This window comes from Pan troglodytes, chromosome 7, assembly GCF_028858775.2.
Source record: "Pan troglodytes isolate AG18354 chromosome 7, NHGRI_mPanTro3-v2.0_pri, whole genome shotgun sequence".
Lineage (NCBI taxonomy): Eukaryota > Metazoa > Chordata > Mammalia > Primates > Hominidae > Pan > Pan troglodytes.
Window position 1 is genome coordinate 7,959,881 of NC_072405.2, and position 14,137 is coordinate 7,974,017.

Here is a 14,137-nt window from a genome sequence, read left to right on the forward strand (position 1 = left end):
TATATGTACACACATGCTGTCACACACATGTACATACGTGTACACACATGCACAGTCACACACACATACATACGTGTTCACAGATATGCAGGCAGTCACAGCCACGTGTACCTATAGTTTCAGAGAAGAAACTTTGCATGCCTACAGTTTTAACCAGCTTTTAAATATTCATTATAAATTGTAAATACAGACAGTCCCCGATTTAACCATGGTTTGATACACAATTTTTTGACTTTAGGATGGTTCAAGCAAGATACAGGTTTGGTGAATGCCATAAGAGTGCTCCTCTGCTTCTGTTTTTCACTTTCAGGATAGTTCTCAATATTGCATGAGATATCTAACACTTTAGTGTAAAACAGGCCTTGTGCGAGGTGGCTTTTGCCCACTGTAAGCTGATGCGTGTGTTCTGTGCACGTTCACGCTGGGCAAGGCTGAGCCGTGATGTTATGTTGATTAGGTGTATTAAATGCATTTTTGACTTACGGCATTTTCAGCTCATGATGGGTTTATTAGGAAGTAACCCCATTATAAGCCAAGGAGCGCCTGTCCCTGAATGCAGGAACTTGGTGTTCTTAGACTACAGGAATAGCTAATTGCATCCCATGTACATGGGATAATTCTTCCAACCCAGTCTCCTCATCTTGACATTTAAGTAGCTTCTAGTTCATTACACACGTAACACATTTTAAAGTATCTTCTCCTTAAACTGCCTGGCTGTTTTCTCAGGAACTAGTTTGAAGGGCAGATTCTCAGAAACCTTGAGTCAGGAGGTCTGTGGCGGGATGAAAAGGACCTGAATTTTTTATGTGCTTCCCCATAGATTTCGATGCGGCAGTGTGTGAGGAGCTTGTGTGACCTATGGGCCTTAGATCGAGAGAGGCTGTCACGTGCCCGGTCATTTTGTGGGTGGGGGTCATTTCGTGGGTGAGGGGTCATTTCATGAGTGGGGGGTCATTTTGTGGTGGGTCATTTAGTGGGTGGGGGGTCATTTTGTGGTGGGTCGTTTTGTGGGTGGGGTCATTTTGTAGTGGGGTTATTTCATGGGTGGGGGTCATTTTGTGGTGGGGTCATTTTTTGGTGGGTCGTTTCGTGGGTGGGGGTCATTTTGTGGTGGGTCATTTCGTGGGTGAGGGGTCATTTTGTGGTGGGTCATTTCATGGGTGGGGGTCATTTTGTGGTGGGTCGTTTCGTGGGTAAGGGGTCATTTTGTGGTGGGTCGTTTCGTGGGTAAGGGTTCATTTTGTGGTGGAGTCATTTCGTGGATGGGGGGTCATTTTGTGGTGGGTCATTTCGTGGGTAAGGGGTCATTTTGTGGTGGGTCATTTCATGGATGGGGGTCATTTTGTGGTGGGTCGTTTCGTGGGTGGGGTCATTTTGTGGTGGGTCGTTTCGTGGGTGGGGGTCATTTTGTGGTGGGCTCATTTCGTGGGTGGGGGTCATTTTGTGGTGGGTCATTTAGTGGGTGGGGGTCATTTTGTGGTGGGTCATTTAGTGGGTGGGGGTCATTTTGTGGTGGGTCGTTTCGTGGGTGGGGGTCATTTTGTGGTGGGGTCATTCCATGATGGCCCTCGATGGGACAGGGCACAAGGGGAGCAACTTCTTCCTGGGCATCGTCGTCGGCACCACCTCGAAGCACAACTGCATGAGTTGACTTTATCCCAGAAACTTTCTTTTCTCCAGAGGCCTCATTGAAGGGAACCCAGGCTCTCTGGATGGAGCATTTTTCATCAGCACTCACCTGGGAGGGGCACTGGGCTGTGTTGTCTCAGATGAAGCTGCATCTTCTCTCCATACAAGATCGTTTTACCCTCAGATGCAGAATGATCCAATACCTTCAGCTGTTTACCCTCAGATGCAAAATGATCCAATACCGTCAGCACTTGGGGAGTGTGCTGTCACTTCTGAAGTGAAGGCACAGACTATATTGATGTTAATAGCACTCAGCATAAAGATGACATACGCAGAGTATTTTGTCAAAAAGACACAACAGAGAATTTACACATGCACAAATAGAAATAGACTTGCTACTATGTAATTTTATCTAATAGAGCATTTTCTGGAGTCTTAAATGGACTGATTTTGGGATCCAGAGTAAAGTCACGTCTGGTCCACATCACAGTTTAGACTCACGGAAGCTGCTTCTTCTCATGCAGATCCTGCCATGCTCAGCACAGTGGCTGTATGAGGCTGGGGGGCTTCACCTCTGTCTCATGCCTGCTCAGTCACCTGCTGAGTCTCCTGCCTGGGCCCCTCAGGGCTTAGCTCTACTCCTCTCTAAGTGGAGAAGTCGACTGGGAGTCTGCTACGGGTTTTTTCCTTTCAATTTCAACATGCCAAGGATTCATGAGAGCAAATGACCTTAAATGCACCATCTATAAGCCTATTAATTTTTGAATTTGCACACCAGAGGAGTGCCACCTGCCCACATTCTACCCACAATGGGATGCCCCACAAGGATGCAGAGGGAGAAACCAGGCTCAACACGCCTGCTGCCAGCACGCACCTGCCCACTGCACACTGACGTTGTTCTCCTGTGCCTGGTGTTGCAGCCCCAGAGTGCCTGTTGTGGGCACTGAACTCCCGTGTCATGAGGTGGGCCTGGGCCCGGCCGCCCTTCCTGGGTCTGCCTCTGACCAACCCTTCCCCCGATTCTCATGCATGTAGACCGTTCATACATAGCCCAGTGGGTTTTACCTCATTCAGCTGTTTCTTCCTCCTTTCTACAAACCCTGAGGACTTACTTTACATACAAAACCATGCCAAATGCCATGGGGTATTTAAAGCTCAGTAGCCTGTAATCCCTGACTCAAAGGCAGTAAAAAGGAAATAATTTTTGCAGGTAGTTTTAACACATGGTATCACAGCATACACTAGGAATGGGGAAAGTTTGCTGTAAGGTGTAGAAAAGGCAGTGGGGAGAGGAGGGAGTATCATCTTTGGAGGAGTTACTATATTCCAGGCATTGTGTAAGAGGAATCCTTTGATGGGGACTCATGGGCAGGGTCCCTGGAAGAGGTGGCATTTAGCTTTGGCCTTGAAAGATGGCGGGGGGATCATTAGCTTCTATAGGAACAAACCCCATAGATGGTGCATTGGCCTAGTAGGGGGGCAGTTTGTTTTTTCTGGTTGGCCTGGTCATCAGAATAGCTCATCTGGGTAACACAGGGAGGGGTTTTCTAGGGGCTCGGTTACACACACTGGACTTGTTTTTAACATATAAGAGAGGCTGGGAGCATTTCTGAAAAATGGCCTATAGAAACACAGGGCGATGACAACCTGTAAGGAGGATAGAACTGGCTGCAATCCATACCTGTAATATTCAAACTCATTATTAATCTTCCCCCAAATGTCTATATAGAGAACCAGGCGATATCCAGGTTAAGCAAATATTCAAGAGAAATGTAAATGTGACCTTCCTTAATTAACAAATTTGCTAACATTTCTCATCACTGCGGAGTTGCTGTAGGATGTTCAGCTGCCCCTTGAATTTACGTGTGTAGAGTAACAAACAAGGAATCATATGTAATGTGTTTTGCCGTTTGCAGTTTCGCAATGGAAAAGAGGTGCTGTACGTTTTGCTTTGTAATTTTGGGTTATTTAAAAGAAATCAAAATAGAAGCGTGGATGTCGTGGAGTCGCATCCATCAGATGTGGAACCTTCTCTCTCCTGGTGACCGGCCAGTCTATTTGGGCAAATTATTTAACGCTATCAGACCTCAGCCTTCTAATCTGTAAAATGCCTTCTTCACAAGACGGTTATAAAGTCTGGGGGAACATAGAATGAAGTGCTTCCTACACAGGCAGTACAAGGGATGAGTTCATACCCTTGGAAGGGAAGGAGCTTGTGCAAGCTTGATCTCCACAGAGAAGGAACCAGAAGGACCAGGTGTGTCCCAGTCAGCTCCGTCATCCCAGTTAGCTCGCAGTCTCTGAGGCCAGGGGTTTTAAAACCTGGGAAGTGAAATGTGTGCATGCAGCTGAAGAAGAGACAGACGCGTGAGTGATGAAGACTGACACAGAAACACACCAAGCAGAGGCCCGATAACTGCGAGGAATTCCGTGGATGTGTACCGTGTTTGGAGACGGGGTAATTCCTGGATTTAATTGCAAAGGGCCCAGTCTTTCTGCCTGACATATTGGGTGCTAGCAGAATGTTGCCATAACAACCAAGCAAGTAACTGTGGCAGGTTAGCAAGCAGCCAAAAATCATTATAATATTTAAGAACCAAAACTTTAATATTTTATTTTCATTACCGTCACTGGTTTTCCTTCCTAGCAGAATGGATTCCTGTGCTATTTATGGGAACCTTTTCTGCAGTGCTTTTAGAGCAAGTACTGTTGAGTTTATATTTTCCAAAAGATTAAAAATGATCCCTTTGATGAATTTCACTTTTATTTGGGTCTTTTTGTGTAAAGAAATCTGTGGTTAGCAGTACAACAAATGTGTTACACCGGCTTCCTTTTCCTGGTCAGATTCAGCCTTCCATTGCTGGGTGCTGTTCATCATCATGAGTGCTGAAATGGGAGCCTCTGAGCCTGTGTGCGGCACCCGGCGTTTCTGCGAAGCTTCCTATAGATTTTTCCTCTCCTGGTTTGAGTACAGGCATGAATGCACGCACACATGTACACACACGCACGCACACACACAGACACACGCATGCGCACACACGTATGCACATGCACACACACGCACACACGTACACACACACACGGACACACGCACACGCACACACACGATCCATGCATAAAAGTCATTCGCAGTCATGTCTGTGCTCAAACCCACCATTAAAACATTTTTGTGTCCCTGTTTCAGTGTCTGTATTAAATGGCTTGGACTTTACTCTTGGCTCCAGGCATCTTAGATTTGTGGTCACCAGTTACACTTCGGCTTTGTAGACGTCTATCATTGTCAACATAAGTTTTTACATAAGTGCTGTCATTAAAGTAGTCTAGCTTACTGTATATCAGAATATATGATATTTCTGCAAATATTTATATTTTCTATGGCGTTCATTATTAGTATAGAAATTAAATAAAACATGCCCAGTAATTTATCATCCCTCTCTTGGGTTGTGTACCTAGGAATGATCAGATAACAATTGGCTGCTTAATTTAAATAAAACAATGCACTATTCTCAGCAGGAATTAACATTATTTGGAAGGTTTGATTCATGGTTTTTGCATTGTATTAGTGTTATGCTGTTGCACTGGACAAGACCTTAAAAAAACTCTTGGAGACTGATACTTAATTACTCTCAATCAAATTGTAAGGAAAAACCATAACTTATCTAAAACATTTTTTATTATCAGCTGTTTTCATTAATGCTTTGTGTTTGTTTTATAAAAAGCACTAGAACAAAATAATAACAGCCTTCATAGACAGTGGCACACAAAAATAGTTTTTCCTCATGAAGCAATAATCGCATATAGCAAATTGAATACACTTCCACAGCAAGGAATGTTGAGCCCACATGGTCAGAAAACAGTTCCATGTTACGACGCACATTTAAGATGTTTATAAGGATCAACTTTCTTAAAAATTTTACCAAGAGTGAAATCTGCGGAATAGACGTTTTGTAAGGATGGATGCTAACAGTGTGTGTTTTGAGACCACTTTTTCTCAATTGTCCAATTGTGTGATTATGTGATGACATTCTCTAAACATAAAGCGCTTTTGCTGGTGGTTTCGGCCTGATGAGCTCTATTTTCTTGAAACAGAAGATGAGTGCATTAAGAACTGTAGCTTCAACTTATCAAACTAGCAAATTGATTTTCTGTTTTCCATTTCAAATCAGAGTCACAGTGATTTGGAGTCATCCGTCCACTGTAAGTCTCTTCTTCCTGCTCTAAATATTAATATAATAAGATATCTAGGTTCCTTATCTATCAATGTGTTAGGACTTCATCTGGTTTACTGTTTGGATCAGATAAAATATTTTTCTACTTAAAGTCTGTAGTTATTACTTATAAGAGATTTTACATGTGGACTATTTATTTAATGGCCCTACTAATATTTTCCATCAAATATCTAAAGCCAAGGACGCTTGTCTTCTCACTGCTGGACATCCGGATAGGACGCTGGAAACAGCCGTTGGATAGGCCGTTGGTCACCGTCTTCCAGCTGCTCCACAAAGCAGGTTCCAGAGCTGCATCCCCTGCCATAATAGCCGGGGAATCGGCAGCCAGCACCGTTGCCATGCTGAGCGTTCACGGCTCATTCCACTGAGGAGGCCTCGCCAGCAGAGAGGGGCACCTGAGTCAGGCTCATCTGGCCTTGAATCCTGATTCTTACTTCAAGGATTTGGGCACGATATTTAATCTCTATGGATCTCTACTTCTCAATCTTCAGATGTCAGGAATAATAATACCTGGCCAGCTACAGAAAAGAGTGGGTTGGATTGTGGTCACCTTGGTGTACCCTGGGGGGTGTTGAGATGCGGGAAGCGGCTCCTTATGGAGGCAGCTCAGGGAGTTGAGAGCAGAGAGGGCTTGGTAGCTCCCAGGTAGCAATATTTCACGACTGAGTAAGCATTCAGTTGTATGACTTCCTCAGGCAATTCAGTGTAACACTGGAGGGCTTTTAGAGAAAAATGTAATTCTTGTTTTAGGAAAAAAAATACCCGTTTGTTCCTGGTTATAACTTTTGATCAAACGACCTCAGTTGAGTGTGTTGTGTGGAATAGTTTTACAAGGGCCTGGTCACGTGGGCCTCTCCACTCACGGCATCTGTGGCCCCTCTAACGCATACCATAGTTTCACGTAACTGTTCCGTGCATGTGGCGGAGGGTGGAATTCCTCTAGCTCTGTGTGTCCTCTGTCCTGGTTTACCTCAGCCTTCTCCCATTTTTCCCATCTCTTTTTTCTAGTTTGCTTATTTACATGTCTTAATTTTGGAACTTTTTTCATGTTTTGGAACTGTGTTTCAAAGAGCCATTCTTTAGTCTCTTGTTTGCTGTAGAACTATTAAAGAAAATTTTATTTTTCCCCTAAGCCAGCAGGACTCCAACTAATGACTTCCAAAATGTGTGTAATGAAGCACAGCTCCGGTTGAAAGGTGCCAGGACACCGACACACCCGTGCCAAAATGTGGATTTATACAGGGATGCGTTAGCACTGTGCTGCTGTCAGCATCAGCTCTGGAGTCAGACTGAGCTGGATTTGAATTCTGACCCTGCCAGATCATCGCTCCAGAAGTTTCTTAATTTTGATCTCAGTTTCTTCAGTTGTAAAATGGGAATTCCAGCACTTACATCAGACCAGCTGCAATGAGTACATGCAACTGTGCCCCTGAATTTCTAATTGTACCTGGTAGGTAACTTAGTAAATAGCAATTCCCCCTTAATCCTCTACCTGCATTTTCTGGTGAATACATCCCAAATAGGGAGGTGAGAATTTCATAACGATAAATCACCTCGAAGAGACAGAGACAGACCGTGTTTGTTAGTTTTCGTTAACCCCGAGAACTCACGGACCCACCAGAATAATCCACACCCGCAGTTTGAGGAACTACTGTGAGATACATATTTTTCTGCATGAAAATGAGTTGTAAAATTATTACTGCAGAGTTTTACCTTTCAAAGCTGTGAAACCTTTCAGTGTGAGAATACTTTTTACCCTAGGACACACAGTTCCCGTGAGATATGCATCCGTTACTACACGTTGAAGTTAGCTGCCTGTATTAACATAGGTTATTAAGAAACAGGAGTTTTAGCACAGGTAAATTTAATTACATACGTTGAAGTTAGCCATCTGTATTAACAGGTTATTAAGAAACAGGAGTTTTAACACCGGAAAATTTGAATTACATACAGTTCATGTTAATATAAACATTCAAATACTGCACGTATTTTCCATTTTACGAAGTCATTATTCACATTAGGGTTATGCACACAAGGGCTAAGTCTTTAATTGATGATTCTTTCCTTGTATGGATATAAATGGCATTGCCTAAGAATTCAGCTGTTCGTTTATTGTCTCTCTAACTTACTGGCTGTGCAATGTCTTGATTTCTTATGTCTATCTATGAAAGAAGATTAGAAACCTCTATTCTAAACACCGACAAAGTCTTTCTGGAGAATGTAAGCAGGGACCAGGCAAACAAGAAAACCTCCGGTGTAATTTTCTCTGAATTAGATTTGTTTGCGAACAGCTTGTGGCCTTTCATCTTTGAGAATTGTGACTATGTTCATTGATACTAACACCAGAGGTTAAAATCTGTTACCAAGAGAACAAAAGGGAGATAATCTTTAATTCAATGTAGCAAAACAAAGTACTTGTTGAAGCTTTGATGTTTAAGGCTGGAGAAATAAAAAAAAAAGATGTTGAGTTTCTGGCTCTTATTTTCCCGTTCTTAAATCCTTCATTTTACATTAGGACCCAGAGACATCAAGCTGCATAAACAAGAAAACTTGTTTTGCTTTATTTGTGGCTCTACATGAACCTAAGATTATGGGAAAACATTCTAACAATAGTCTGCTTCTGGTGAACTTAATAGTTTTGAGAAGAAAAGATATTACCCTGCTCTGCCACATTCCCCGAGTGAGGATCACGTGGGGTTGCATGCGAGTGTATTCCCACAGGGGTTGTGGCTGGATTGACTAGCAGCGGGTCTGGGGGCACAGCCAGATTGACTAGTGGCAGGTCTAGGGGCGTGGCCGGATTGACTAGCGGCGGGTCTGGGGGTGTGGCCGGATTGACTAGCAGTGCGTCTTGATTTCAGCATTTTGCCAAAGACCTTCTTTTGGAGATGTTGCTTTACAAATAATCACTCACTTGGCACTGAGAGAATAAGCCCGAATTTCTGTAGGAACCCAGCACCTGCCACGGCTCCGATGGGTGACCTGACTGCTGCAGGCCATGCTCTGCTGTGAGATGCGGTGTGATATGGGTTCAAAGTTTTGCATCGTCCAGTTCCATCATCAATAGAATTCTGAGAGTGGCTTCTAATACCTGCCCATGCACCCATTCTCAGGTCAGCCTCGAGGGGCCATGCAACAACCTAGCTGGCTAATGTGGTTCAGCAATGGGGAGCACTGTGTTGGCAAAGAGGAGATCAACTTGGAGGGAGCAGGGGGAAGCCTGGGTCATCAGGGCTGGTTAAAATCCAAGTTTATAGCCATCTACCAAGTAGGTTGTTTAACCTGTTGTCATGTATGTGGTTGGTAAGTTAAGAGTTGTGGTTGTCACCTCTTAAGACAGATTGGCCTTATATTATATGGACAAGCTACAAAGATCAAGTGATCTTAAAAGTGATATTTGAGGCCCACCCCAGATTATTGGATTAGGAATCAGGAAACACCTTGTGGTGTGACTTCATGTGAGTTCCCGGACACCTGTGCGTGTTCGTTGCCCTTGATGGCCACACCCACTTGTGCCTACCTCAAAAGACCTCATCAAAACTGGTGTTAGAAGCTTGAGGTGGAATGCAATTCAGCAAACCTTTATTTAGCATCTCAGGGCTGTACCTTGGGCTAGATGTTGGCTATAGCAGCGTCTGCTTCAGAGAAGACATAAACGGAAGTCTCCAGGGCTCCCCCCATGTGTCCATTTGTCCATGGATAAACCTCAGGCTCGCCCATCTCTCTGTGTCCAGTGGGAGTCCTAAAGCCAGCAGTGCTGCTCTCTCCTCTGGGGCTCCGTGACAGCTGTCTTTGGGCCCTGGATCCTCTTGGCTTCAGTTATAGGGAGAGGCTCCATCACCAGCTGGGCCTCATCCCCTGCCCACTCACCCCTCGGGGTCCCAGCATACTCCATCCCCGAGGGCCTCCTGGGACCCCTGCATCCCCTGGGCATGGACTCTCCCTGCCTTCTCCTTGGAGGCACGAGGGGTGGCATATTCCTTAGGAACACAGCTCTGGATCTGCACTCCTGAGCCCTAAGGCTTGGGCTCCTCTCTGAGCTCTGTGCCTCAGTTTCTCCCTCCATGAGACAGAGACCCCAGGAGCTCCAGCCTCGGGCTGCAAGAGGATTGAACGAGCAGGGCACGTGGTGTGTGGCGATTGTGGGCTGTTCAGTCCCCATTGCCTCCCCTCCATTAGGCTGTGAGCTTCCCGGAGGCAGGGGTGTGTTCATGGCTTTTGTTCTGGTTTGCTCCCTCCTGTGTCCCCACCACTTCACAAATGCCTGGTGAATGCTTGTGGGTAGATATGCTGTGGTCAGCCTCCTTGGACCAAGGCCCCCTCTTTCCTGTGGGAAGCCTGAGGGGGGTGAGGCAGGTGAGGGAATTCCACGTCTGTGCAGGCGCAGTGGTGACCACAGGAACCATAAGGACAGACAGAGACACACCTCTTGGGAAGGCAGCCAGGCAGTGGGACCGACCATATGGGGCAGTGCAGAGAGTCGGGGGCGGTTGCGATGCAAATCGCATTCTGTGTGGCCCTGGGGGCATGGATCGGGGGTATTCACAGCTGGTGGTTTTGAAGTATGAGTGGGCTCTAGAGGGCCAGAAAAATGGTAGCTGGGACGTCCTGATAGCAAGCAAGTGGTCGCCGGGATGGCTCGGTGAACTGGAAGCGGAATCTCAGGACCTGAGTCTGGGGCTTCAAGTTCCTCCACAGGGTCAGACGCGAACTGTTCCCAGGGTCAGATGTGAACCACGGAGTGGGTGCTTGGAAAAGCCTCAGGGCGTGCATGGCTGCATCCGTTTCCTGTGGCCACCGTCATGAAGACCACAGACTGGGTGGCTGAAGGTAACAGAAATGTACTGTCTCACAGTTCTGGAGGCCAGAAGCCCGAAACCAAGGTGGTGAATGCTTGTGGATAGATACACTCCCAAGGCGGGCTCCCTCTGGAGGCCCTGAGGGCCTTGGTCCCTCCGCTGTGTCCTTGCTGTGTCCTTGGTGTTCCAGGCCTGTGGAAGCGCGTCACCGACCCCTGCCCCTGCTTCACACGGCCACCTCTCTCTGTGGGTCTCTGTGTCCTGAGCGTCTCTTCTTAAAAGGATGCCTGTCATCAGATTTAGGGCCTGCTCTAAATCCAGGATGAGCTCACCTCAAGGTCCTTAGTTAATCACATCTGTAAAGACCTCATTCCCGAGTAAGATCACATTCTGAAGATCCCAGTGGCCCTACATTTTGGGGGATGATGTTCATCCTGTCACTCCTGGTGATGGTGGTGTCCTCACTGAATGACTGCCCCACGTTTCAGGGCATGCTGTGGGCTGCCTTTTCCTCAGAGAGGGGCCTGCGGGTTCCACATCCTGGCCTCCCTGTGGGCCTGGGAGGAGGCAGGAGGCCACAGCCAGGGCAGCCTGGGGTGCTGCTGAGGAAGAGGAGGTGGGCTCTGCCCCCTCACAGTCAAGGGATCTTAGGGAAGGGAGACTTACTTGCATTCTGAGTGTGTCTCCCAGCCTTCAATGTGTTGATATTTTGATGTTGTATAATAAACACAGGCATTGGTGAACCGTGGATACTTCTCTATGTTGGGCAACCATGGCAGTTCCCCCACATGGGCAGAGGAATGAATTCCCTGATGCACCCTACACCTTTCCAGCATGAAGAACCCATCCACCAGGTCTGTTTTCCAGGAAGATTCTCATCTGATTTGGTAGACCTGGCGCTGTCCTTTGCCAGCCAGCCTTGTTCACGGTGAGCCATTCTGTGGAATCGCCGCCCATCCCTTGTGAACTCTTTGGGTCGCTGGAATAGTTGCGGGGAAATCTTAGAAGATTTTATGATGAAAATATGCCCGAACACCTGCCTTACTCTCTCCAGTGTAGGCCCAACTGTGGTTTCTACCATCAGCTTTCTTTGTAGGCCTGGGCCGTGTGGAAGCTGAAATGTGTGTAGAAATGAGTCCCAGCTCATCGGCTCATCCACGTGTTCGTTGAGGGAAAACCACGCTGCCAGTTAGAATTTACAATTATAACTCTGCGGCCCATGAGTTGTGGAAGGATCCTGTGACCCCTTCTCATTTGCATCCCCCCCACAGCCATGTATTTTGTTTGGGGTAAGACGTGTGTGGACTCGGGTGGAGCAGAGCTGGAGTCTCGCTACTCCCAAGAGCAGCAGCAGCAGAAACGCCCCAAACTGTCGCTGTCACAGAGAGCGAGCGTCCCTGTGGTGTTTTCCAGGGAGCAGGGGCCCAGGTGAGTGGCAGATTGTGCTACAGATTCAGCGAGCTCCCCACTGCTTCCCTTCCCTCTCCCTCCCCGGTGAGGACTTTCTCGGAGGTTGCACTGAGCCATTTCCTTGGAGGGCTTTCCTCCTCCTCTGTAACTTTTCAGACACCAGGGAGCACGAGACGTCGCTGGGAGGAGCTGCTCTGTGTGGACGGGGCCCCTCCGAGCACCCTGCCCACTCACTCTTATAAAGACCCATGTCGTCAGCACTGTGACGCTCCCTAGGAAGTTGCCCATTTATGGCTACTAGAGCAAATGATATCATCACAATAGGTGGCTCCTGTCTAAATAGGGATCATTTGTGAAATGAGATTATAGACATTTATCTGAAAAAAAAACAGGAGATAGAGGCACCTGCTTTCTGTAATTGATATCCTGGGGGAGAGCCATGCACGGTAATTAAAGTGTCCATCTCCATGGCTAACTCTGTTACGAGGAAGGAGCTCACCTCTCCTGCTCTGCACCAAGCAGCCCCCACATCCACATGGAGTCGACTCCAGATCCATGTTTTCTATTATGCTTGACTATATGGGCCATGCATCGCAGTCCTGTGCCTGCCACGCTGCTGCAGTGCCTGGTTTGCAGAGCTCCGTGGCAGCCTGGCCCGGGCTGTGGCTGACTGGAGCCTCGGAGGCACACTCGGTCGTCTTGGCCTGCTTCTCTCGCAAGGATGTGGAAGCTTCACTGAGTGTAGGTCTCCCCGTCTGCCCAGACGCCTCCTGCACTCGGCGTTTGGATGCTGCAGACGGAGCGGCAGGAGGCTCTGCTCGGTAAGTCAAGGATGACTCATTTCTGACTTTCTGTACCTGGAACGTCCACTTCCCCTGGTGCGGTGGCATCAGGTAGACAGTGGCCAGCTGGTAGCACTCAACTAATTAATCACAATAGCCACTTTCCCTCGATACTTTGCAGCATGTTTTTCCCTTGCCCTCCCTCCCTCATGGCCATAGGTCATGCCTTTCTTATAAGTAAAGCACTCATCTCTTGATAGTCGTTGTGATAGCAGCTGGGGGTGGTGGGGGGGAGACTAGTATGACTGTAATCCAGGGAGCATCTTAATGGCCAGGAGGCTTTGGGGGAAAAGCTCTTGCACAGCTATCCAGAACTACGGTGCTGTAATTCTAAGGAGACAAGTTCAGTCTTCAGCTAACCATTTTTCCAATAATCACCGAATACCGGAGCAATTTGTAATGCAGGAGCTGTTCCAGCTTATTCTCCATTTGCTATAGCAAAGATGCAGCAGCCGGGCTGCTGGTTTCAGTACTCCTTTGGGAATGAGTAAATCCAGGGACCTGCAGCTATTAAGACCTGTGTTTTTCTATGCAAGCAATGGAGTGAGAAGCCTGTGGAAACGGCTTCCTTTGTAATGCTGAGTGCAGTGAAAGATTGGGTGCCTCTTATCAGCTGCATTAAATAGGATAAAAAGAAAAGAGGGAAGATGTTTGACTGATACGCTGCAAAGTGCTGCCATATATTTGTTATTAAGACCAACAACCTCTTCAAAAGCAGAGATTCCAAGATTTAGCTGACCAAGTGGACTGTCGTCTGTTCTGTCTGAAGAGACAGTGTTTTAAGTGTGATGGGAATTGCTGAGATTTTAGAGGAAGCATGCTTCCGAGTGCACACATTTTGATGAGGGTCTCTGCGATCCCTGAGGTCTCGGGGTTGTACCATCCAGAAAGGGCCTTAGCAGTGGGGAACTTTGTAACAAGTGACGGGCACCTGTGCAATCCACAAGACGATGGTCCACTGTGTTTTGGGAGGGTTTTTCTTTATGTGCTTCTTGCCTTAGTATGCTGGCTTTTTTTTTTTTTTTTTTTTTTTTTTTTTTGCTTTTGCTTTTGCTTTACCTCGTGCAAAAATATGCACCTCTTTAAATGGTATTGTCTAGCCTCTTTCTGATGAAATAGAATGTCGGTAAAAGGATGTATTAGCTTAGGCATCTAGGTAATTGCTAGCTTTAAAAGTTCCTGTTATCAATGACCAGAATATCTTACATTAAAATGTTATACTCTGTAC

General features: G+C 46.7%; 1 protein-coding gene across 27 annotated transcripts in view; it reads left to right on the plus strand.

Moving 5' to 3' along the window:
- The window catches only part of DLGAP2 (DLG associated protein 2), a 1,020,080-nt gene that overhangs the window by 346,288 nt on the left and 659,655 nt on the right, over positions 1–14,137 (plus strand). For 2 of the 27 annotated variants that reach the window (XM_024345429.3, XM_024345430.3), the window contains exon 1: positions 12,766–12,888. The exons of the other annotated variants lie outside the window; for them this stretch is intronic. In XM_024345429.3, coding sequence (XP_024201197.1) covers positions 12,855–12,888 — 34 coding nt within the window. In that variant the 5' untranslated portion in view covers positions 12,766–12,854. Of the gene's footprint in view, positions 1–12,765; positions 12,889–14,137 lie in introns of those variants that run through there. 27 annotated transcript variants of the gene reach the window in all.